Source organism: Ranitomeya variabilis, chromosome 4 (assembly GCF_051348905.1).
Source record: "Ranitomeya variabilis isolate aRanVar5 chromosome 4, aRanVar5.hap1, whole genome shotgun sequence".
Classification (NCBI taxonomy): domain Eukaryota; kingdom Metazoa; phylum Chordata; class Amphibia; order Anura; family Dendrobatidae; genus Ranitomeya; species Ranitomeya variabilis.
Window position 1 is genome coordinate 722,849,592 of NC_135235.1, and position 26,967 is coordinate 722,876,558.

At 46.6% G+C, this 26,967-nt stretch overlaps 2 protein-coding genes and 1 long non-coding RNA gene across 7 annotated transcripts in view; 2 read left to right on the forward strand and 1 right to left on the reverse strand.

Moving 5' to 3' along the window:
- Positions 1-20,927, reverse strand: part of LOC143766658 (uncharacterized) — a 113,589-nt gene extending 92,662 nt beyond the window's left edge. For both annotated transcript variants that reach the window (XM_077254485.1, XM_077254484.1), the window contains exon 1: positions 20,835-20,927. In XM_077254485.1, coding sequence (XP_077110600.1) covers positions 20,835-20,861 — 27 coding nt within the window. In that variant the 5' untranslated portion in view covers positions 20,862-20,927. The remainder of the gene's footprint in view (positions 1-20,834) is intronic.
- LOC143766657 (uncharacterized) overlaps positions 1-26,967 on the forward strand; it is a 1,190,188-nt gene that overhangs the window by 710,862 nt on the left and 452,359 nt on the right. The window lies entirely within an intron of this gene.
- The window catches only part of LOC143766640 (uncharacterized), a 38,060-nt gene continuing 32,110 nt past the window's right edge, over positions 21,018-26,967 (forward strand). For all 4 annotated transcript variants that reach the window (XR_013213611.1, XR_013213610.1, XR_013213609.1 and 1 more), the window contains exon 1: positions 21,018-21,108. This is a non-coding gene — a long non-coding RNA (uncharacterized LOC143766640). The remainder of the gene's footprint in view (positions 21,109-26,967) is intronic.

Genomic DNA, 26,967 nt, shown 5'->3' on the forward strand with positions numbered 1-26,967 from the left:
AATGAGGCGAAGGAGAAAAAAGAAACTGCGTGGGTTCCCATGTATTTTTGATAACCAGCCAGGCAAATCTCACAGCTGGGGGGCTGCAACCCTCAGCTGTCAGCAAGGCTGATAGAATAGAAGGGTCCCCATGCTCTTTTTTTAATTATTTAAATAAATAACTTTAAAAAATGGTGTGGGGTCCACCCCATTTTGTGACAACCAGCCTTTCTAAAGCTGACAGCTGGGGGCTGGTATTCTCAGGCTGGTAAGGGGCCATGGATATTGCCCCCCCCCCAGCCTAAAAATAGTAGCCCGCAGCTGCCTAGAAAAGGCACATCTATTAGATGAGCCAAATCTGGTGCTTAGCCCGTTTCTTCCCATTTTCCCTATAGCGGTGACAAGTGGGGTTTAAATTTGTGTAGTTGATGTCACCTTTGTATTGTCAGGTGACATCAAGCCCACGGCTTAGTAATGGAGAGTAAGACACCTATCCATTACTAATCCTATAGTTATATGGTAAATAAAGACACAGCAAGAATAAAGTGAATTGAAAAAAATGACACAGACTCCTTTAATAATCTCAATTAAACCATACTTATGACCTTGCCTAATTCCACAAAAGCCCTCGGTCTCCTGTACTAAAACTAAAATTAAAAAACAACAATATACCATACCTGCCTGTCATTCTGTCCCACGCCGTAATCCATGTCTGGAGGAGAAATAGTTTTCAACCTGGACGGTGCCAAGATGTGACCGTCCAGTCTGAGAACCACTGGTGAATGAGCTGCTGGGAACGCAGCGTCAGTGACTAGCGGTGACATCACCGAAGCTGCGTTCCCAGCCGGGCTGAACTGCGGTGACCTCAGTGAGATCCCCTGCTAGCATCATGAGAAAGTCGCACAGTGCAGAGTTGAAGTTCACCGCAGTCAAATTCTCCCGGTGAACTTGCCTCGGCATTGTGCGACTTCCTCACGGTGCTAGCGGGGATCTCACAGAGCCAATGCCATTTTTTTTTCAGAAAAATTATCTTTTATTAAATACAATTGGTACAGTGTGTGCAGCTTAGTGTACATGTATTTGTCACTGTCATCTGTATATCTACCTATTCTATTTGTATTTACTGTATGTAATCCATGTCTTCTATCCTGTCGGCTCCTGCGGTGATTTTACACTACCGCGGCTGCTGAATAACCGGCTTTTCTTCTATGTAATATATATATATATATATATATATATATATATATATATATATATATATATATATATATATATATATATATATATACACACACACACTGTGTCACTGACATCTATAGAAAAATACTTCCTTCTTACCCTCAATGGGGTGGTCTTTGTTGTCCTTTCTGATTCTCGGGTCCTCTACAAGAGACCTGGGAGTTTGAGGGTTCTGTGCAGGATCTTAGTTGTTCCCAGCATTGCGCTTTTCTGGACAGAGAGCCAAGATGTTGCTCCTGGGATCTTTTGTAGCCATTCCTCCAACTTAAGGGTCACTGCTCCAAGTGCTCCTATCACCACTGGAATCACTGTTGCCTTCACCTTCCACATCTTCTCCAGTTCTCCTTTGAGGCCCTGGTATTTCTCCAGCTTCTCATATTCCTTCTCTCTGATGTTGCTGTAACTTGGCACTGCCACATCTATTATCATTGCTGTCTTCTGATCCTTGTCTACTATCACAATGTCTGGTTGGTTAGCCAACACCTACTTATCCATCTGGATCTTGAAGTCCCACAGGATTTTAGCCCTTACATTCTCCACCACTTTTTCTCAGGTCTCCCACCTGGACTTAGGAGGAATTAGCACAAATGCTGTGCAGATGTTCCTGTATACAATTCCCCCTACTTGGTTGTGGTGTTCGGTATACGCTGTTGCTGCTTGCATTTTGCATCCTGACACTATGTGTTGGATGGTTTCTGAGGTTTCTTTGCTTAGTCTGCATCTTGGGTCTTGTCTTGTGTGGTAGATTCCTGCTTCTATGGATCTGGTACTGAGTGCTTGCTCTTATGCCGCTATGATTAGTGCTTCTTTGCTGTCTCAGAGTCCCACTTTCTCCAGCCATTGGTAGGATTTCTCCATGTCAGCCACCTCCATTATCTGTCGATGGTAGGTCCCATGCAGCGGCTTGTCTTGCCTTGGCGGTTCATGTTCCTGTTCGGCCTTCCAGATCTGTTGTTGTTGCTGCCTTAGGCTTTCTCTCAGCATCTCATCTTTTGGTGCCATCTTTCTGATGTATTACTGGATACTCCTTGTTTCATCTTTGATGGTGGCTTGGATGCTTATCAAGCCTCGACCACCCTCCTTTCTGTTGGTATACAATCTTTGGGTGTTAGACTTAGGGTGGAGACCTCCATGTATTGTGAGGAGCTTTTGTGTTTTCACATCTGCAGCTTCCATCGCTTCTTTTAGCCAGCACACTATGCCAGCAGGGTATCTGATAACTGGCAAGGCATATATATATATATTGATGTGGTGGATTTTATTCTTCCCATTGAGCTGTCTCTTCGGGACCTGTCTTACCCTTTGATCGTATTTGGATGTTGCTTTCCTTGCCTCCTCATCATGGTTACCGTATTCCTGTGGGATGCCGACGTACTTGTAGCATATCTGTACATCTGCTATGGGCCCTACTGGTAATTCCACTCCATCAGTCTTGACTACCTTGCCTCTCTTTATTACCAACCGGCCGCACTTCTCCAATCTGAAGGGCATCCTGATGTCTTCACTGTAGATCCTTGTCAGGTGGATCAGTAATTGATGTCTCATTCATTTTTCACATACAGCTTGATGTCATCCATGTAGAGGAGGTCGCTGATGGTGGTTCCATTCTTGAACTTGTATCCATAGCCAGACTCTGTAATTATCTGACTGAGGGGGTTCAAGCCTATGCAGAACAGCAATGGGAACAGTGCATCACCTTGTTATATGCCACATTTTATGGTCACTTTATCTAGTTGTCTTGAGTTGACTTCCAATGTTGTTCTCCATAGCTTCAGTGAGTTTCTGAGGAAGGTTATTAATTTTCTGTTGACATTGTACAGAGCCATGCATTCACAGATCCATGTGTGTAGCATTGAGTCATAGGCTTTCCTGTAGTCAATCCAAGCTGTGCTGAGATTGGTCTGTCTGTCTTGAGTGACTTCTCTATCTACTAGGAGCTGGTGCTTAGAGCCTCTGGTGTCAGTCCCAATGCCTTTCTGAGCTGGATTCATGTACTGGTTCATATGGTTCTGCAGCTTGGTGGCTTAGATGCCTGACAGAAGTTTCCATGTTGTTGTAAGGCAGGTTATTGGGTGGTAGTTGGATGGAACTGTTCCTTTGTGATGATCCTTCATGATCAGCACTGTTCTTCCTTGTGTCAGCCAAGCTGGGTGGAGGAGCCAAGCTGGGTGGAGGTCTGCTTCTAGCAGTTGGTGCATCTGCTTTGCCATGTGTTCATGTACCGCTGTGAATTTCTTTAGCCAGTAGGTGAGGATCATGTTTGGGCCAGGTGCTGTCCAGCTCTTCATGTTCTTGACCCGCTGTTGGATGTCTGCTTCTGTAATGGTGGCTGGTTCTTGCTCTAGGTGGTTGCTGTGTTTCATTCTCAAATATTGCAGCCACATTGAACTGGTGTTGTGTTTTTCCTTCTCCCATATGTTCCTCCAGTATTGTTCAGTCTCTGCTATTGGTGGAGTTGCTGCCTTTGTGCTGTTCCTCTGGCGTTGGGAGTACACTTTGGATGGTTCTTTGGAGAACAGGGCATTTATCTGCTTGACCTCAGCTTCTCTAGTGTATCTCCTTAGTTTTGCAGCGAGTGCCGTCAGCTTTTGTTTAGCAGTCTCTTCAGTTGGGGTCAGGCCTTTGTCCAGCTTGGTCTTATTCTTGATCTTTAAACACTTCTGTATTTCTGATAGTTGTCCGACTTCCCTTCGTGGCACCTTGATCTTTGTCTACAGTCTTCTTTTCCAAAGGGGGCACATACTTCTGTTGTTCTTGCTGGTTGTATAGCCAAGCATTTCCATTATTGCTGAGGCAGTATCATAGATCAGGTTATTAGTTTGAGTTATGGTGGTGGTAGGTATTGATGCAAGAGCTGCTCTATTGGCATCCTCTAGCATACTGTCTGGTGGTCTTTCTTTGCTGAACCTTGGCAGTCGATTTCTGATGTTGATGGTATTTAGTTTATCTAAGATCTTCTGTTTCAGAACAGCTGCAGTGCTCTCTAGTTGCAGGGTTGGATCCGGATCTTCAGGGGGTTGCACATGTTGTTCTTCCAGGTCTTCATGTGGGGTGGATCTTAAGTGCAGTTGATCCATCTCAAGTTGTGATAATAGCTTTCTCTTTATGATATTGAAACATTGAGTGACTAGTTGTTTCTCAGTTAGTGGACATGCAGGTCTTGTATCCATCCAGAGTTTCCTCATACGCTTCATATATCCTCTCTCATTTGGTGTGCTGTTATAATAGCATTTCATCAGGTCCAGGTCTCTTGCCTTGTCCATGTATGGTTTCGTCCAGTAGCCCATGTATCATCAGATTGTCCTGGTTCCTCGACATCTGATGCGGACCTTGTTAATCCAGGCAACGTCTGGGCTGGCATGACTCTCTTTGTTCGTGACAGTCTCATGTTTTTTGAGCTAGGCACCATAGTATTGTAGACCACTACTGATATATTATGTCCAACAAGGCAGAGCCAGGATTTGAACCCCAGTCTCCCACATCCGTGGCTGTGATTTTACTAAATGCGGCACATATATTGCCGGCTTCTATTATGTTTTTTACCGTATGTTACCGACTTTTTCCGATCTTAAGAAAAATGCTCGTGTTACCGATCATGAATCCGAATGTACCATACTCGTGCCGAATTTATGTTTGGCGATCGTTTTCTGAACATATACGCTCATCTCTAATTATGGCCACCACAACCCAATAGACAAAATAATAACCCCCCTCAGTATGGAGGCATTTACAGTCCACCACAACCCCAGGATAATGGCCCCTACCAGCCACACATTCAGTATGAGCGTCCAAACAGCTCTTCTCTTAACCCCTTTACCCCCAAGGGTGGTTTGCACGTTAATGACCGGGCCAAGTTTTACAATTCTGACCACTGTCCCTTTATGAGGTTATAACTCTGGAACGCTTCAACGGATCTTGGCGATTCTGACACTGTTTTCTCGTGACATATTGTACTTCATGATAGTGGTAAAATTTCTTCGATATAACTTGCGTTTATTTGTGAAAAAAATGGAAATTTGGAGAAAATTTTGAAAATTTCACAATTTTCCAACTTTGAAATTTTATGCCTTTAAATCACAGAGATATGTCACACAAAATACTTAATAGGTAACATTTCCCACATGTCTACTTTACATCAGCACAATTTTGGAACCAAAATTTTTTTTTGTTAGGGAGTTATAAGGGTTGAAAGTTGACCAGCAATTTCTCATTTTTACAACACCATTTTTTTTTAGGGACCACATCTCATTTGAAGTCATTTTGAGGGGTCTATATGATAGAAAATACCCAAGTGTGACACCATTCTAAAAACTGCACCCCTCAAGGTGCTCAAAACCACATTCAAGAAGTTTATTAACCCTTCAGGTGTTTCACAGGAATTTTTGGAATGTTTAAATAAAAATTAACATTTAACTTTTTTTCACACAAAAAGCCTAATTACTTACCGGTAATGCTCTTTTAATTAGTCCACGACAGCACCCCACATGAGAGAGAGGGATCCGCCCATAGGAACAGGAAACCTACAGAATAAAAGGAGGCGGTCCCCTCTCCTCCTCAGTTTAGTTTACAGAGTATAAAAAGGGAACCGCAAAAGCTTTAGTATTAATTCTTATTCAGCAAAATATCTTAAAACTCTATACAACCATTATTTGTGAACTTAAAAGAAAGAGCTGTGCATAATCAGGGAGGGTTGTAAATGGGTGCTGTCGTGAACTCATTAAAAGAGCATTACCGGTAAGTAATCCGGCTTTTTACCCTTCGCCACGACAGCACCCCACATGAGAGATTTTCAGAGAGTCATTATTTGGGTGGGATTACTGTACTAAGAACAGCTCTACCAAAGGTCAGATCAGAAGATGTAGATAGATCGAGTCTATAATGGTTGTAAAAGGTAGAAGGTGTAGACCAAGTTGCGGCCTTACATATTAAATGGATCGGTACATCTGCTTGTTCCGCCCAGGAGGAAGCCATGGCTCGTGTCGAGTGCGCCTTTATACCCACTGGAGGAACTTCGCCTTTAGACGTATAGGCCAAGCAGATAGCATCTCTGATCCATCGAGATATGGTAGCTATTGTGACCCCCATGTCCTTTCTTGTGGCCCTGAAAGGAGATAAACAGAGCCCTACTCTCCCTCCATGTCTGACACCTTTCTATATAATTCAGGATGGCTCTTCTGACATCTAAGGTGTGGAACTTTTGTTGTTCTGGAGTTACAGGTGAATCAAAAAAGGAAGGGAGAAATATCTCTTGTGATCTGTGTTAGGTGGACGCTACCTTAGGGAGGTATGAGGGGTCTGGTTTTAGGACTATTCGATCATGAAATATCAGTAAGAAGGGTGGGTCTACTGATAGGGCCTGGATATCGCTAACCCGTCTAGCTGAGGTTAGGGCTACCAAGAGGGCTACTTTATAGGTCAGGACATTTAAAGGTACGGAATCTAGTGGCTCAAATGGGGAGCTGGTTAAGGCTTCTAGTACTAGATTTAAATCCCACGGAGGTAGACGGGGAATATGTACCGGATTACTTCGTTCACAAGACTTAATGAATCTGGAGACCCATCTATCAGCTGCTATATTACATCCATATAGGGCTCCTAACGCTGAGACCTGGACTCTTAAGGTGTTTACCGACAATCCTAATTCTCTACCTTTTTGTAGGAACTCTAGGATAGGTGTTACCGGAACTTGCTTAGTGAACGGTATTGTATGAAAGTTTAAGAATTTTTTCCATACCCTGGTATATATCAGGGTGGTAGATCTTTTTCTACTTAGTAGCAGGGTGTTTATAAGTTGTTCTGAAAAACCCCTTGAACTTAATAACTGCCGCTCAAGTTCCACGCCGTCAAGTGAAGCCCTTTCACTTGCGGGTGGAAAAACGGCCCCTGGAACAGTAGTTCCCTGTCCAATGGAAGAATCCATGGATCGCATAGACACATGCTCTGGAGGCAGGAGAACCACGGTCTCTTTGGCCAGAAGGGTGCGATGAGGATTACCCTTGCTTGTTCCCTCCTGATCTTCCTGATCACTAGCGGAATTAGAGACATTGGAGGAAAGGCATAAGCCAGTTTGAAGTTCCAAGGATGGTGTAGAGTGTTGTGAATTCGCTTTTTGCTCCCTTTAGTGGTTACTAGTTTTTTGACTCTGGTTTTTCTGTCATTCCTGTTATCCGCACCTGGGTCGTTAGTTAGGGGTGTAGCTATATAAGCTCCCTGGACCTTCAGTTCAATGCCTGGCAACGTAGTTATCAGAGCTAGTCTGCTGTGCTCTTGTCTACTGATCCTGGTTCCAGTTATATCAGCTAAGTCTGCCTTTTTGCTTTTTGCTATTTGTTTTGGTTTTGTATTTTTGTCCAGCTTGTTCCAAATCTATATCCTGATCTTTGCTGGAAGCTCTAGGGGGGCTGGTGTTCTTCCCCCGGACCGTTAGACGGTTCGGGGGTTCTTGAATTTCCAGTGTGGATTTTGATAGGGTTTTTGTTGACCATATAAGTTACCTTTCTTTATTCTGCTATCAGTAAGCGGGCCTCTCTGTGCTAAACCTGGTTCATTTCTGTGTTTGTCATTTCCTCTTACCTCACCGTTATTATTTGTGGGGGGCTTCTATCCAGCTTTGGGGTCCCCTTCTCTGGAGGCAAGAAAGGTCTTTGTTTTTCCTCTACTAGGGGTAGTTAGATTCTCCGGCTGGAGCGTGTCATCTAGAATCATCGTAGGAATGATCCCCGGCTACTTCTAGTGTTGGCGTTAGGAGTAGATATATGGTCAACCCAGTTACCACTGCCCTATGAGCTGGTTTTTTGTATTCTGCAGACTTCCACGTTCCTCTGAGACCCTCGCCATTGGGGTCATAACAGTTTGCCAGGCCCGTATTAAGTGTTTAATGCATTGCAGAAGAGGGATTATAAGAAAGAAGATTCTGAGTTTTTTTTTTTTCTTCTTCCCCTTTACCTCAGAGTGGCTATGCATGCTGCAGACATGAATGTCCAGACCTTGATTACAAGTGTGGACCAGCTGGCTACTCGTGTGCAGGGCATACAAGACTATGTTATCAGAAATCCTAGGTCAGAACCTAAAATACCGATTCCTGAACTGTTTTCCGGAGACAGGTTTAAGTTTAGGAATTTCGTGAATAATTGTAAATTGTTTTTGTCCCTGAGACCCTGTTCATCTGGAGACTCTGCTCAGCAAGTAAAAATTATTATTTCGTTCTTACGGGGCGACCCTCAGGATTGGGCTTTTTCGCTGGCGCCAGGAGATCCGGCATTGGCTGATATTGATGCGTTTTTTCTGGCGCTCGGTTTACTCTATGAGGAACCCAATCTTGAGATTCAGGCTGAAAAGGCCTTGCTGGCTATGTCTCAGGGGCAGGACGAGGCTGAAGTGTATTGCCAAAAATTTCGGAAATGGTCCGTGCTGACACATTGGAACGAGTGTGCTCTGGCCGCTAATTTTAGAAATGGCCTTTCTGAAGCCATTAAGAATGTTATGGTGGGTTTTCCCATTCCCACAGGTCTGAATGATACTATGGCACTGGCTATTCAAATTGACCGGCGGTTGCGGGAGCGCAAAACCGCAAATTCCCTCATGGTGTTGTCTGAACAGACACCTAATTCGGTGCAATGTGATAGAATCCTGACTAGAAATGAGCGGAAAATTCATAGACGCCAGAATGGCTTGTGCTACTACTGTGGTGATTCTACACATGTTATCTCAGCATGCTCTAAACGTATAGCTAAGGTTGTTAGTCCTGTCACCGTTGGTAATTTGCAACCTAAATTTATTCTGTCTGTAACTTTGATTTGCTCACTGTCGTCTTATCCTGTCATGGCGTTTGTAGATTCAGGTGCTGCCCTGAGTCTTATGGATCTGTCATTTGCTAAGCGCTGTGGTTTTACTCTTGAACCATTGGAAAATCCTATTCCTCTTAGGGGTATTGATGCTACGCCATTGGCAGCAAATAAACCGCAGTATTGGACACAGGTTACCATGTGCATGACTCCTGAACACCGCGAGGTGATACGTTTCCTGGTTTTACATAAAATGCATGATTTGGTTGTTTTAGGGCTGCCATGGTTACAGACCCATAATCCAGTCCTGGACTGGAAGGCTATGTCAGTCTCAAGTTGGGGCTGTCGTGGTATTCATGGGGATTCCCTGCCTGTGTCTATTGCTTCTTCTACGCCTTCGGAAGTTCCGGAGTATTTGTCTGATTATCAGGATGTCTTCAGTGAGTCTGAGTCCAGTGCTCTGCCTCCTCATAGGGACTGTGACTGTGCTATAGATTTGATCCCTGGCAGTAAATTTCCTAAGGGAAGACTGTTTAATCTGTCGGTACCCGAACATACCGCTATGCGTTCATATATCAAGGAGTCTCTGGAGAAAGGACATATTCGTCCGTCTTCTTCCCCTCTTGGTGCGGGATTCTTTTTTGTGGCAAAAAAGGACGGATCTTTGAGGCCTTGTATTGATTATCGGCTTTTAAATAAGATCACTGTCAAATTTCAGTATCCTTTACCGCTGTTGTCTGACTTGTTTGCCCGGATTAAGGGTGCCAAGTGGTTCACCAAGATAGACCTTCGTGGTGCGTACAACCTTGTGCGCATTAAGCAAGGTGATGAATGGAAAACCGCATTCAATACGCCCGAAGGTCATTTTGAGTACTTGGTGATGCCTTTTGGGCTCTCCAATGCGCCTTCAGTTTTTCAGTCCTTTATGCATGACATCTTCCGGAAGTATCTGGATAAATTTTTGATTGTTTATCTGGATGATATTTTGGTTTTTTCTGATAATTGGGATTCACATGTGGAGCAGGTCAGGTTGGTCTTTAAAATTTTGCGTGAAAATTCTTTGTTTGTCAAGGGCTCAAAGTGTCTCTTTGGTGTACAGAAGGTTCCCTTTTTGGGGTTCATTTTTTCCCCTTCTGCTGTGGAGATGGACCCAGTCAAGGTCCGAGCTATTCTTGATTGGACTCAGCCCTCGTCAGTTAAGAGTCTTCAGAAATTCTTGGGTTTCGCTAACTTCTACCGTCGTTTTATCGCTAATTTTTCTAGCATTGTGAAACCTTTGACGGATATGACCAAGAAGGGCTCCGATGTAGCCAACTGGGCTCCTGCTGCCGTGGAGGCTTTCCAGGAGTTGAAACGCCGGTTTACTTCGGCGCCTGTTTTGTGCCAGCCCGATGTCTCACTTCCCTTTCAGGTTGAGGTGGATGCTTCAGAGATTGGAGCGGGGGCCGTTTTGTCGCAGAGAGGCCCTGGTTGCTCTGTTATGAAACCTTGTGCCTTTTTCTCTAGGAAGTTTTCGCCTGCCGAGTGAAATTATGATGTGGGCAATCGGGAGTTGTTGGCCATGAAATGGGCATTTGAGGAGTGGCGTCATTGGCTCGAGGGTGCTAAGCATCGTGTGGTGGTCTTGACTGATCACAAAAATCTGATGTATCTCGAGTCTGCTAAACGCCTTAATCCGAGACAGGCCCGCTGGTCATTGTTTTTCTCCCGCTTTGATTTTGTTGTCTCGTATTTACCAGGTTCAAAGAATGTGAAGGCCGATGCTCTTTCTAGGAGCTTTGTGTCTGATGCTCCTGAAGTCGCTGATCCTGTTGGTATTCTTAAAGATGGAGTTATCTTGTCAGCTATTTCTCCGGATCTGCGACGTGTGTTGCAGAGATTTCAGGCGGATAGGCCTGAGTCTTGTCCACCTGACAGACTGTTTGTCCCGGATAAGTGGACCAGCAGAGTCATTTCCGAGGTTCATTCCTCGGTGTTGGCAGGTCACCCGGGAATTTTTGGCACCAGAGATCTGGTGGCCAGGTCCTTTTGGTGGCCTTCTTTGTCAAGGGATGTGCGGTCATTTGTGCAGTCATGTGGGACTTGTGCTCGAGCTAAGCCTTGCTGTTCTCGTGCCAGCGGTTTGCTCTTGCCCTTGCCTGTCCCGAAGAGACCTTGGACACATATCTCCATGGATTTCATTTCTGATCTTCCGCTATCTCAGGGCATGTCCGTTATCTGGGTGATATGTGATCGCTTCTCCAAGATGGTCCATTTGGTTCCTTTGCCTAAGCTGCCTTCCTCTTCCGATCTGGTTCCTGTGTTTTTCCAGAACGTGGTTCGTTTGCACGGCATCCCTGAGAATATTGTGTCAGACAGAGGATCCCAGTTCGTTTCCAGGTTCTGGCGATCCTTTTGTAGTAGGATGGGCATTGATTTGTCGTTTTCGTCTGCTTTCCATCCTCAGACTAATGGACAGACGGAGCGAACCAATCAGACCTTGGAGGCTTATTTGAGGTGTTTTGGCTCTGCTGATCAGGACGATTGGGTGACATTCTTGCCGTTGGCTGAGTTTGCCCTTAATAATCGGGCTAGTTCCGCCACCTTGGTTTCGCCTTTTTTCTGCAACTCTGGTTTCCATCCTCGCTTTTCTTCAGGTCATGTGGAGCCTTCTGACTGTCCTGGGGTGGATTCTGTGGTGGATAGGTTGCAGCGGATCTGGAATCATGTGGTGGACAACTTGAAGTTGTCACAGGAGAGGGCTCAGCGCTTTGCCAACCGCCGCCGCGGTGTGGGTCCCCGACTACGCGTTGGGGATTTGGTATGGCTTTCTTCCCGCTTTGTTCCTATGAAGGTCTCCTCTCCCAAATTTAAACCTCGTTTTATTGGGCCTTACAAGATATTGGAAATCCTTAATCCTGTATCTTTTCGTCTGGATCTTCCTGTGTCGTTTGCTATTCACAATGTATTTCATAGGTCCTTGTTGCGGCGGTACATTGTGCCTGTAGTTCCTTCTGCTGAGCCTCCTGCTCCTGTGTTGGTTGAGGGCGAGTTGGAGTACGTGGTGGAGAAGATCTTGGATTCTCGCCTCTCCAGGCGGAGGCTTCAGTACCTGGTCAAGTGGAAGGGCTATGGTCAGGAGGATAATTCCTGGGTGGTCGCCTCTGATGTTCATGCGGGCGATTTAGTTCGTGCCTTTCATGCCGCTCATCCTGATCGCCCTGGTGGTCGTGGTGAGGGTTCGGTGACCCCTCACTAAGGGGGGGGTACTGTTGTGAATTCGCTTTTTGCTCCCTCTAGTGGTTACTAGTTTTTTGACTCTGGTTTTTCTGTCATTCCTGTTATCCGCACCTGGGTCGTTAGTTAGGGGTGTAGCTATATAAGCTCCCTGGACCTTCAGTTCAATGCCTGGCAACGTAGTTATCAGAGCTAGTCTGCTGTGCTCTTGTCTACTGATCCTGGTTCCAGTTATATCAGCTAAGTCTGCCTTTTTGCTTTTTGCTATTTGTTTTGGTTTTGTATTTTTGTCCAGCTTGTTCCAAATCTATATCCTGATCTTTGCTGGAAGCTCTAGGGGGGCTGGTGTTCTTCCCCCGGACCGTTAGACGGTTCGGGGGTTCTTGAATTTCCAGTGTGGATTTTGATAGGGTTTTTGTTGACCATATAAGTTACCTTTCTTTATTCTGCTATCAGTAAGCGGGCCTCTCTGTGCTAAACCTGGTTCATTTCTGTGTTTGTCATTTCCTCTTACCTCACCGTTATTATTTGTGGGGGGCTTCTATCCAGCTTTGGGGTCCCCTTCTCTGGAGGCAAGAAAGGTCTTTGTTTTTCCTCTACTAGGGGTAGTTAGATTCTCCGGCTGGAGCGTGTCATCTAGAATCATCGTAGGAATGATCCCCGGCTACTTCTAGTGTTGGCGTTAGGAGTAGATATATGGTCAACCCAGTTACCAATGCCCTATGAGCTGGTTTTTTGTATTCTGCAGACTTCCACGTTCCTCTGAGACCCTCGCCATTGGGGTCATAACAGTAGAGAGTCCAGCATGTCTGGATGATCCATGGAGTTCAGGGAAGCGAATCTTTCTACCTGTCTGTTGCCTCTTGTGGCAAATAGATCTATCTGAGGCATATCCCATGCTCTTGTTACTACTCTGAACACGTCTCTGTTTAAGGACCATTCTCCCTGGCGTAGCATGTTTCGACTGAGGTAGTCCGCTTTGGTATTTTCTATTCCTCTGATGTGTAGGGCTGTTAGGGACGCAAGATGAGTCTCTGCGAACTGAAAGATCTCTCCTGCGATGGTCATCAGACTTCCTGACCGTGTACCGCCCTGACGGTTTACATAGGCCACTGTGGTGGAGTTGTCTGAGAAAACTCTTACATGTGCTCCTCAAATCTGTGGAAGAAAATAATTTAAGGCTTTTTCTACCGCTGTTAATTCTTTCCAATTTGAAGAACATGATGATTCTGCCTGATTCCAGGTATCCTGGACCACATTATCCTCCATATGTGCACCCCACCCCGTAGGGCTGGCGTCGGTAGTAATTATTTTGGATGGATCTACTATCCAAGGTACACCCCCTGAAAGGTGTCCCATATCTAGCCACCAGGATAGAGACTGTATGACCTCTCTAGAGAGAGTTAGTTTACTCTCTAGGTGTCCTTTCCGTCCCTGGACTGACAATACTTCGTACTGTAATTGGCGGGTATGGAATTGAGCCCATGGTACAGCTGGAATACATGAGGACAATGATCCTAATAATGACATAGCCTTTCTTAGTGTCATGTAGGGGTTTCTTATTGCTTCTGACACCTTTGACTGTATAGTCGTTTTCTTTGAATGCGGGAGGAAGCTTTTTTGACTTACGGAGTCTAGCTGGATCCCTAGAAACATTTGAGTAGTGTCTGGATTCAGTCTGGACTTTTCGAAGTTGACAATCCAACCCAACTCCTGCAGGGATGAGATTGTGTTAAACAACCGTATTTTACATTGAGCAACAGAATCTCCTACCACTAGAAAGTCATCCAGGTAGGGTATTATCAGAGTGTCCCGTTGGCGTAGATGAGCCATCACCTCTAACATCACTTTTGTAAAGATGCGGGGGGCCATAGAAAGCCCGAATGGCATTGCTACATATTGAAAGTGACGAACCTGTCCCTCCAGGATGACTGCTACTCTTAGATACTGCTGGTGTTCAGCATGTATGGGAAGATGATAGTAGGCATCTTTTAGGTCTATCCCGGCCATGACACACCTAGGGAACAAAAGTTTGATGGTAGAACTAATGGATTCCATTTTGAAAGTATGGTTACGCAAAAAGGAATTTCGTTTTTTAAGGTTTATGATGGTTCTAAAGGAACCATCTGGCTTATTGATCAAGAATAAAGGGGAATAGAACCCCTTCTTTTCTTGACCTCGGGGAACCTCTATCAATACTTTTTTAGATAGAAGCGACAGGATCTCTGATTCTAGAGCTTCTTGCTGTTGTCGTCCTCTTGGAGATGTTACTATAAAAGAATCCCAAGGGATTCTATCAAATTCTAATTTTAATCCGTTTTCAATAATGTCCAGAATCCAAAGACTAGATGTTATCAGCTTCCATTTAGAAAAGAAATATTTTAATCTACCGCCCACTTCATAATTAACGGTACTTGCTACGTTTTTGGTTATAGGATCCGGAAAACAGAGCACCTCTTTGTTTTGGATCCTTTGTCTCCCAGCGCTCCCTTTGCTCAGTAGGTTTGTTCCTGGTAAAGGGGCGTCTCCTGAAGGCTCTCCCTGGCAGGGGATCTCACAAAGTTTTGCTTTGGCTTGTGCATCCCCTTTCCAATTTTTCAACCAGAGTGCTCGCCGGGCTGTGTTCACTAGGCCGGCTGACCTGGCTGTTAGGCGTAGCGAATCCACCGAGGCATCCGCTAGAAACGCTACTGCCTCTTTCATTAGAGGGATTTTCGATAGAATCGTATTTCTCGAAGCTCCACCTCTAATTTGTTCCTCCAGCTGCTCTGTCCATACTAGCAGCGATCTTGCAGTACAGGTGCCAGAAATGGCTGGTCTGAATGCCCCCGTATTAGCCTCCCATGACCTCTTAAGTAAGGCTTCTGCCTTTCTGCCTTCTAACGGATCAGTTAGAGTCCCCGAGTCTTCAACAGGCAAGACCGATTGTTTAGAAGTTGAGGCCACTGCAGCATCAACTTTTGGTATTTTTTGCCAAGAATTAAGTTCTTCGTCACTGAAGGGGTAGCGTCTCTTAGCAGAGGATGTTAAGAATCCTCTTGTATGCCGTTGCTCCCACTCCTTTTTAACCAGCTCCTTAATTGTGGGTATGACGGGGAAGGACCTCCGTTTTTTCTGCCCTAACCCCGCAAACATGATGTCCTGCGCTGACTTCTTTCCCTTCTCGTCTGGGCACCCCATCGTGCTTCTGACGGCTTTTATTAAATTGTCTACGCTACTATTTGGTAGACAAAGCCCTCCTTCATATTCCGATGAACTTGGCTGAGATTCCTCTTCGTCAGAGGATTTTTGTACTACCTCTGACTCTGAGCTGGCTGGAGATCAGGACCGGCTAGGCTGACGGGTACTGGCGCTACTTGTATGCGCCAGACCCTGCATTTCTTCACGTATTATGGCTCTAACGTCAGACGGAGTCATTACGTTTTCCTGCCGTAAAGTCAATATGATGCACTCTGCACATAATCTCTTAGTATATGAGTCCGGCAGGGGTTGTAAACATAAGGCACATTCTCTGTGTTTGGTTTTATGTGTCCTTTTCTTAGTCTAGAGGAAGGGGATACAGGAGGAACATATATCAGCATATGGGATGAGACTCTTAAAACTCACCCAGTGAAGCTGAAAGGTACCGGTTCTGGAGGCGGATTCTTTGATGAAACATCCTTCTGTTTGGTGGCAGATCGCTTTCCCTGAGATCGATCTCCACTTTTGGTGCTGCTCCTGGCGCTTGTCTCCTTGCTGGGAGACCGCTCTGTTGCAGGCAAGTGCGCTACATCGGCCGGTGAAGCCATACTTACACACACCGGCCGACGCTAGCGCTGCACTTTTAAATTTGGCGCCGAATCTCCTGCCTCCCCGGACCCAACCCGGAAGTGCTCCAGCGACTTCCGGGTTAGACGCGCCGCTCCTCCTTACCATGCGGCGGCTGCTGGATAAAAAGCCGGCCGCTGAGCGCGCGCGTCCTCATGGAGCCGGGCGGACCAGCGGTACTGAACCCGGACCATGGCTACCGACCAGACGAGGGGGGAGTCTGCAAACAGTGGATCCCCCGCCGCTGCTTCTGGCACCGCAGCCCCTGCCGTTCGCACAGACACTGACGCAGGCGGGTGCATGGCCCAGGAATCCTCTTGAACTGCAGGTACTTCGGGTTCCCATAGAAACAGGAAACCTAAACTGAGGAGGAGAGGGGACCGCCTCCTTTTATTCTGTAGGTTTCCTGTTCCTATGGGCGGATCCCTCTCTCTCATGTGGGGTGCTGTCGTGGCGAAGGGTAAAATTTATTTCAGCTCCAATTTGTTTTATTTTACCAAGGGTAACCGGAGAAAATGGACACCAAAAGTTGTTGTACAATTTGTGCCGAGTACGATGATACCCCATATGTGGGGGTAAACCACTGTTTGGGCACATGGCGGAGCTCGGAAGGGAAGGAGCGCCATTTGACTTTTCAATGCAAAATTTACTGGAATTGAGATGGAACGCCATGTTGCGTTTGGAGAGGCCCTGATGTGCCTAAACATTGAAACCCCCCACAAGTGACACCATTTTGGAAAGTAGACCCCCTAAGGAACTTACCTAGATGTGTGGTGAGCACTTTGACCCAACAAGTGCTTCACAGAAGTTTTTAATGCAGAGCCGTAAAAATAAAAAATCATAGTTTTTCACAAAAATTATCTTTTCGCCCCCAATTTTTTATTTTCCCAAGGGTAAGAGAAGAAATTGGACCCCAAAAGTTGTTGTGCAATTTGTCCCGAGTACGCTGATGCCCCATTTGTTGGGGTAAACCCCTATTTGGGCGCACGGGAGAGCTCGGAAGGGAAGGAGCACTGTTTTACTTTTTCAACGCAGAATTGGCTGGAATTGAGATCGGACACCATGTCGCGTTTGGAGAGCCCCTGATGTGCCTAAACAGTGGAAACTCCCCCATTCTAACTGAACCCTAATCCCAACGGTAACCCTAACCACACCCCTAACCCTGACACACCCCTAACTCTAATGTCAACCCTAATCCCAACCGTAAATGTAATGCAAACCCTAACCCTAACTTTAGCTCCAACCCTAGCCCTAATGGGAAAATGGAAATAAATACATTTTTTTAATTTTATTATTTTTCCCTAACTAAGGGGGTGATGAAGGGGGGTTTGATTTACTTTTATAGCATTTTTTATAGCGGATTTTTATGATTGGCAGCCGTCACACACTAAAAGACGCTTTTTATAGCAAAAAAAGTTTTTGCGTCTCCACATTCTGAGACCTATAACTTTTTCATATTTTGGTCCACAGAGTCATGTGAGGTCTTGTTTTTTGCGGGATGAGTTGACGTTTTTATTGGTAACATTTTCGGACACGTGACAGTTTTTGATCGCTTTTTATTCCGATTTTTGTGAGGCAGAATGACAAAAAAACAGCTATTCATGAATTTCTTTTTTTGGGGAAGGCGTTTATACCGTTCCACGTTTGGTAAAATTGATAAAGCAGTTTCATTCTTCGTGTCAGTACGATTACAGCGATATCTCATTTATATCATTTTTCATGTTTTGGCGCTTTTATACGATAAAAACAATTTTATAGAATAAATAATTATTTTTGCATCGCTTTATTCTGAGGACTATAACTTTTTTATTTTTTCTTTGATGACGCTGTATGGCGGCTCGTTTTTTTGCGGGACAAGATGACGTTTTCAGCGGTACCATGGTTATTTATATCCATCTTTTTGATCGCGTGTTACTCCACTTTTTGTTCGGCGGTATGATAAAGCGTTGTTTTTTGCCTCGTCTTTTTTTTCCTACGGTGTTCACTGAAGGAGTTAACTAGTGGGACAGTTTTATAGGTTGGGTCGTTACGGACGCAGCGATACTAAATACGTGTACTTTTATTGTTTGCTTTTTTTTATTTAGATAAAGAAATGTATTTATGGGAATAATATTTTCTTTTTCTTTATTTAGGAATTTTTTTTTTTCTTTTACACGTGGAAATTTTTTTTTTAACTTGTTTACTTTGTCCCAGGGGGGACATCACAGATCGCTGATCTGACAGTTTGCACAGCACTCTGTCAGATCGGCGATCTGACTTACAGTGCTGCAGGCTTACCAGCGCTTGCTCTGAACAGGCACTCGGTAAGCCACCTCCTGCACTGCAGGACCCGGATGCCGCGGCCATCTTGGATCCGGGCACCTGCAGCGAGGAGGAGGTAAGAGACCCTCGGAGCAACGCGATCACATCGCGTTGCTCCGGGGGTCTCAGGGAAGCACGCAGGGAGCCCCCTCCCTGCGCGATGCTTCCCTGTACCGCCGGAAAACCGCGACCATGTTTGATCGCGGTGTGCCGGGGGTTAATGTGCCGGTGGCGGTCCGTGACCACTCCTGGGACATAGTGCCGGATGTCAGCTGCGATAGTCACAGGGGGAGCGCGGCCGATCGCGCTGGACGTACTATCCCGTCGGTGGTCATACGGGCCCACCCCACCTCGACGGGATAGTACGTCCAATGTCAGAAAGGGTTTAATATGATGCCCCCACAATTCCTGAAATTTGATTAAAAAAACCTCACACACTACTCAGCCAACCCGGTTCCTGAGGTTCGCTGCTCTGGTCTGTGCGTTGTGAGTACTGAGGCTCCATACTATAGGTGTGATGTAGTGACGTCATTGTGCCTGCAGTGCGCGGAGTCTCAGACTCAGAAGCGAAGGCTGAATGGTGGATCAGGAGCTTTCGAGTCCCTGATTCACTAATCTATTCAGTGGTTTTACCGTCATGGGAATGTGGATATCGCTGAAATTGTGATGATGGGAAGGAGAGAGTGACCAATGCCACACCCCACTGAGCACTGTCAATTCATAGGCATCATAGCAACCTACTGAGCTACCTTTATGGACGATACACTCCTGCCTATCCAACTATTGTATGGTAAATATCTCATAGATCCTGGGTTCATTAGTATCTGCACTAAGAATGAGGCTAAGTATTTTATTAATTATCAGTGGTCGGAGGTAGTCAGTGAGGTGGATGGTACCATATTGTGCATGTAGGGGGCAGTACTGTGGGAACAATAGAAAGTGGGGAGATAGCGGTACTGTGGGGACAATATACTGTGTATAAGGGGGATGCCAGTCCTGTGGAAACATTATCCTGTGTCTGTGGGAAGCCACTATTGTGGGAACAATATATTGTGTGTGGTGGGATGATGGCACTGTGGGAACATTATACTGTGTGTGGGGGTATGGCGGTACTATGATAACATTATACTGTGTGTGGCGGTATGGCGGTACTATGAGAACATTATACTGTGTGTGGGGGTATGGCGGTACTATGAGAACATTATACTGTGTGCGGGGGTATGGCGGTACTATGAGAACATTATACTGTGTGTGGCGGTATGGCGGTACTATGAGAACATTATACTGTGTGCGGGGGTATGGCGGTACTATGAGAACATTATACTGTGTGTGGGGGTATGGCGGTACTATGAGAACATTATACTGTGTGGGGGGGGTATGGTGGTACTATGAGAACATTATACTGTGTGTGGGGGTATGGCGGTACTAGGAGAACATTATACTGTGTGGGGGTATGGCGGTACTATGAGAACATTATACTGTGTGTGGCGGTATGGCGGTACTATAAGGAACATTATACTGTGTGTGGGGGTATGGCGGTACTATGAGAACATTATACTGTGTGTGGGGGTATGGCGGTACTATGAGAACATTATACTGTGTGTGGGGGTATGGCGGTACTATGAGAACATTATACTGTGTGTGGTGGGATGGAGGTACTGTAGGAACATTATACTGTGTGGGGGGGTATGGCGGTACTATGAGAACATTATACTGTGTGTGGTGGGATGGAGGTACTGTAGGAACATTATACTGTGTGTGGTGGGATGGAGGTACTGTAGGAACATTATACTGTATGGGGGTATGGCGGTACTATGAGAACATTATACTGTGTGTGGGGGTATGGCGGTACTATGAGAACATTATACTGTGTGTGGCGGTATGGCGGTAGTGTGAAAATACCTTTTTTACGAGAGATGCCAGTACTGTGGAAACATTATACTGTGTGAGCGGCATCATATATATTGCATAGGGGTGTAAAAAGGAGAGTCATAGAAAAGACTCCTCAGGGCTGTGCTGCATTTGTACAGACTGCTATCTGCCGTCCAGACGGGACCATGTGACATCAATGGGAAGAGGGAGGGTTTCCGGAGGGAAGAGTCTAGATGGTGCACCTGGTCAGGAGACCTTGATGACGCAGTTACTGATATTATAAAGGCCAGAGCCCCAAAGGCAGAACAGATTTGGCGCCAAGCAAAGGAAAGGGGTGCGGGGAAGAATCTGAGGTACCAGCTCATGGTAAAGTGCCCGAGGCAGCTGGGTGTGGGGCAGAACCCTGCTTACAGGGCATAATGGGGGCATTACACGGTGTGAGGCCAAGAAAGGGGCCTGTACTAGGAGAACAATCCGCTCCCTCACTTCCTGTTCTCCATAGTTGGGTCGTATGTATCTATTACAGGAAACAACAAAAACGTTATGATTCTTATAAAGTGGCAACAACAAAAAAGTTCTAGGGCTGAAGGGGTTAATGTCCCCCGCGCTCAGTAATGGGGAATCTCCACCACCTACCTCCACCTGCAGAGCCGCACTCCACATATATGGCTGCTCTGTGCGCACAGGACCTGTGATGAGGTCACAGGAGGGGAGGAGTCAGGGGTCACGTGATCAGGGGCCTCGGTGTATGGTAACTGCTAGACTGTATGGGCTCCTTCACGGTGTGATGTCATTTCCGGGGGCGTGTCCTATCGGGAGGGGGCGTGTTCTGAGTTTACATCATGGGCGTATTGTCTTTTTACCAAGGCGGCAAATGAAAGCAGCATGACAGCTTGTGGACGCCATGGAGGTCAGTGGTTTCAGGGTGAAAAATGCTACTTGCCGATCGCTATTCGCTATTGGGTGGAGGCCCTGTGGTGGTCGACCTACTTGTCTGTGTGGGGAGTGACCTGTGGTGGGATTTTAAGGGGGCTCTGCTGCTGCTGGCTATTATGGGGGACCCCTGCGGTGGAATTTTGGTGGGGGCTGCTGCTGCTGCCTTTCGTGGGAGACCCATGTGGTGAGATTTTGGGGGGACCTGCTGCTGCTGGCTATTGTGTTTTATTTTGTGGGTGGGGGACTGCTGTTGTGGTGGACCCCTGTGGTAGGCGACCTGCTTGTGTGAGGGGGGGGGGGCGACCTGCTGCAGGCTATTGGGGGACCCCTGACCTGCTTGTGGGGGGGCAACCTGCTGCATGCTATTGGGGGTGACCCATTTTAGTGGGGGGCAACCTGCTTGTGGGGGGGGGGTGACCTGCTGGCAATTGGGGGGACCCCTGTGGTGGGATTTAGGGGTGACCTGCTGCTTATGGGGTGACCTGTTGACCTGCTGCTGGCTATTGGGGTGACCCCTATGGTGGGACCCCTGTGGTGTGATTTGGGGGCGACCTGCGTGCGGGGGACCCCTTTTAGTGAGGGTGACCTGCTTATGGTTGGGTTTGTGGAGGCGACCTGCTTGTGGCGGGACCCCTTTTAGTGGGGGTGACCGGCTTGTGGAGGGGTGACCTGCTGATGGCTATTGATGGGCCCCTGTGGTGGGGTTTGGAGGTGACGTGCTGCTTAAGGGGTGGACCCTTTTTAGTGGGGGCGACCTGCTGGCTATTGGGGGGACCCCTGTGGTGGGGTTTGAGGGCGACATGCTTGTGGTCGGGTTTTGGGAGGGCGTGACCTGCTGTCTATTGGGGGAGACCCTTGTGGTGGAATGTGGGGGGGGGGGAGACCTGCTGCAAGCTATTAGGGGACCCCTGTGGTGGGATGTGGGGGTGACCTGCTTGTGGTGGGATGTGGGGGTGACCTGCTTGAGGGGTGCGACCTGCTTGTCGTGGAATGTGGGGAGGTGACCTGCTGCTGGCTATTGGGGGGGATCTTGTGGTGGGATTTGGGGACGACCTGCTGCTTACGGATGGAACCCTTTTGTTGGGGGGGGTGACCTGCTGCTTACTGCGGGATCCCTTTTATTGGGGGGCGACCTGCTTATGGGTTGGGTTTGGGGGGGCTGGAGAGGGTTTAAGCTGGGTGGGGGGTGGACATCCGAAGGAGATGTGTGCTGGGTGGGGGGGTTGGACGTCCGATGGGGGCTTGGATTGTATGGGCTGCAGTCAGGACCTGGAAGGAGCCCATACACTCTAGGCTCAACCTCCACCACAGGACCTGTGATGAGGTCACAGGAGGGGCGGAGTCGGGTCAGGTAATCAGGGGCCTCAGGGAATGAGATCCGCAGTGCAGACGCTACATGGAGACTTCTCCTCAGTCAGTGACATTTCCGCCATTATTCCCCCTCACTACTGGCACAATTACCTCACGCCGCCTTTTCTACACAGTGTTATGTGTGGGATGTAACGTGTGATTTCTCTGGAGACAAATAGACCCCACACATGAGGGAATTATCACCAGTTACCGGACGTCTAGTATATGGCGCCATATGATTGTGCTATCGCCTCCACACCAGGAGCTGAAAACCTGAAATCTCGCTTATTTAACCCCTTCCAGTGTCTGACTAAAGCCGGCCTCACTCTAGCGAGTTTATCGGACGTATGAGAGGTGCAGAAAATACGGATTGCATACGGTACAATGATTCTCTATGGCCCAGCTCCTATCTGCCGTATTTTACTGGTCCGTATTATACGGTCTTGTACGGCCGTAGAAAAACGCAGCATGCTGCGTTTGTCACCGTATTGCGCAAAAATAAGCCAATGAAAGTCTATGGGGGCGAGAAAAATACGGATTACACACGGACCAGCAGTGTGACTTGGGAGAAATACGCAGCGGTGTTATAGAGAAAAGCCGGCAATTCAGTGCGGTGTACAGTAAAATCACACTGACAGGTTAGAATAGAATAGGTAGAATAAATGTCTACACATAGTATAGGGGTGTATATATATATCTATCTATCTATCTATCTATCTACTATATAATTGTCTAAGGGGTACTTCTGTCTTTCTGTCTGTCCTTTCTGTCACGGTAATTCGTTCGCTGATTGGTCTCGGCAGCTGCCTGTCATGGTTGCCGCGACCAATCAGCAACGCGCACAGTCCGGAAGAAAATGGTCGCTCCTTACTCCCCGCACTCACTGCCCGGCGCCCGCATACACCCCTACGCTCACCGCTGACACGGTTAATGCCGGCGGTAACGGACCACGTTATGCCGCAGGTAACGCACTCCGTTACCGCTGCTATTAACCCTGTGTGACCACCTTTTTACTATTCATTCTGCCTATGCGGCATTAATAGTAAAACGATCTAATGCTAAAAATAATAATAAAAAAAATAAATCTTTAAATACTCACCGTCCGTTGGCCCCCGGATCGTCAACAGGCCTTACCCGCTCCTCCCGATGCTCCATGCTGCGATCTCGCGAGATGATGACTTAGCGGTCTTGCGAGACCGCTACGTCATCATCTCGCGAGACCGCAATGCACTCGGGACCGGAGCGGGCGACGAGCATCGCTTGGATCCTTGTGCTCCGGAAGGTGAGTATATAACTATTTTTTTTTTTATTTCTTTTTTTAACAGGGATATGATGCCCACATTGCTATAGACTGCGTGGGCTGTGCTATATACTGCGTGGGCTGTGCTATATACTGCGTGGGCTGTGCTATATACTGCGTGGGCTGTGCTATATACTACGTGGGCTGTGCTATATACTACGTGGGCTGTGCTATATACTACGTGGGCTGTGCTGTATACTACGTGGGCTGTGCTGTATACTACGTGGGCTGTGCTGTATACTACGTGGGCTGTGCTGTATACTACGTGGGCTGTGCTGTATACTACGTGGGCTGTGCTGTATACTACGTGGGCTGTGCTGTATACTACGTGGGCTGTGCTGTATACTACGTGGGCTGTGCTGTATACTACGTGGGCTGTGCTGTATACTACGTGGGCTGTGCTGTATACTACGTGGGCTGTGCTGTATACTACGTGGGCTGTGCTGTATACTACGTGGGCTGTGCTGTATACTACGTGGGCTGTGCTGTATACTACGTGGGCTGTGCTGTATACTACGTGGGCTGTGCTGTATACTACGTGGGCTGTGCTGTATACTACGTGGGCTGTGCTGTATACTACGTGGGCTGTGCAATACACATATATATATTGCACAGGCGTGTACTACGGAGGACAGAGAATGAACTTCAATCCAATATTGCAGCCCGCGGGTAAGGAAAGGGTGAATCAAACACCCGAAAACTCCGCCCATATGACCCAAAACCGGTCCCGCCAAATTCAGGTGACAGGTTCCCTTTAACCATTTCCTACTTTTGGATTAATAGTGGATAGGTGTCTTATTGACGCCTATCCATTATTAACTTGGCTTAATGTCACCTTACAATAGCAAGGTGGCATTAACCCTTTATTACCCCATATCCCACCGCTACAGGGGAGTGGGAAGAGAGGCAAAGTGCCAAAATAGGCGCATCTTCCAGATGTGCCCTTTCTGGGGTGGCTGGGGGCAGATGTTTTTAGCCAGGGAGGTCCTATAACCATGGTCCCTCTATAGGCTATTTAATATCTGCCCTCAGTCACTGGCTTTCTCACTCTGGCGGAGAAAATTGCACGGGAGCCCACGCCAATTTTTTCCGTGATTTAACCCTTTAGTTTAACAGCTAGATCCCCCAAATTTTACACACATACACTTGTAACATTACTAATGAGGAATATGTAAAAAAAAAATAAGGGATATGAAATGGTTTACTGCTTGTAAACCATGTCTCATATCCTGTCGGGTTTGGGAAGAAGAATTGAAAAGCCGGCAATTGAATTATCGGCTTCTCTGCTATCTAGCGCTGTATGGAAAAAAATATATATATATATATATCTACTATATAATTGTCTAAGGGTACTTCCGTCTGTCCTTCTGTCTGTCACCGTTATTCGTTCGCTGATTGGTCTCGGCAGCTGCCTGTCATGGCTGCCGCGACCAATCAGCGACGCGCACAGTCCAGAAAAAGAATGGCCGCTTACTCCCCGCACTCACTGCCGGCGCCCGCATACACCGCTCACAGAGGGTTAATGCCGGCGGTAACGGACCGCGTTATGCCGCGGGTAACGCACTCCGTTACCGCTGCTATTAACCCTGTGTGTCCCCAACTTTGTACTATTGACGCTGCCTATGCGGCATCAATAGTACAAAATGTAATGTTAAAAATAATAAATTAAAAAAAAAAACCTGCTATACTCGCCCTCCGCCGCCTTTCTCGCTCCTCGCCACGCTCCCCGGACCGCTCCATTACAAGCGTCAGCTTGCGGTGCGGTCCCGTCCCAGGGCTGGTGTGCGGCAAGGACCTGCCGTGACGTCACGGTCATGTGACCGCGACGTCTTCATAGGTCCTGCTCCCACCAGCCCTGGCACTTGCAATGGAACTCGGCTTCAGGAAAATGGCCGCCGCGATCTCGATCTGCGCACGCGCAGCATCCAGCGGCCATTTTCCTGAAGCCGACCACTACCATCTGCACAGGATCCCAGGAAGAGAAGAGGCAGGATGCAGAGGAGCAGCGACAAGAATGGTGAGTATGATACACTACAAGGGGCCCTCGGATCGTTAGGTGAGTATGTTTATTTTTTAATTTTTGGCCCTATACGTGCCTCGGTAATATACTATGTCACTGGGCAATATCCTACGTGGCTCTGCTGTATACTACGTGGCTGGACAATATACTACAAGGCTGGGCAATATACTATGTGGCTCTGTGCAATATACTACGTGGCTGGGCAATATACTACGTGGCTGGGCAATATACTACGTGGCTGGGCAATATACTACGTGGCTGGGCAATATACTACGTGGCTGGGCAATATACTACGTGGCTGGGCAATATACTACGTGGCTGGGCAATATACTACGTGGCTGGGCAATATACTACGTAAATGGGCAATATACTACGTAAATGGGCAATATACTACGTAAATGGGCAATATACTACGTAAATGGGCAATATACTACGTGGACATGCATACTCTAGAATACCCGATGCGTTAGAATCTGGCCACCATCTAATATATATATATATATATATATATATATATATATATATATATATATATTACTGTATATACAGTCATATGAAAAAGTTTGGGCACCCCTATTAATCTTAAGCTTAATGTTTTATGTTTTATAAAAATTGTTTTTTTGCAACAGCTCTTTCAGTTTCATATATCTAATAATTGTTGGACACAGTAATGTTTCTGCCTTGAAATGAGGTTTATTGTACTAACAGAAAATGTGCAACCTGCATTCAAACAAAATTTGACAGGTGCATAAGTATGGGCACCCTTATCATTTTCTTGTTTTAAATACTCCTACCTACTTTTTACTGACTTACTAAAGCACTTTTTTTGGTTTTGTAACCTCATTGAGCTTTGAACTTCATAGCCAGGTGTATGCAATCATGAGAAAAGCTACTTAAAGTGGCCACTTGCAAGTTGTTCTCCTGTTTGAATCTCCTCTGAAGAGTGGCATCATGGGCTCCTCAAAACAACTGTCTAATGATCTGAAAACAAAGATTATTCAACATAGTTGTTCAGGGGAAGGATACAAAAAGCTGTCTCAGAGATTTAACCTGTCAATTTCCACTATGAGGAACATAGTAAGGAAATGGAAGAACACAGGTACAGTTCTTGTTAAGGCCAGAAGTGGCAGGCCAAGAAAAACATCAGAAAGGCAGAGAAGAAG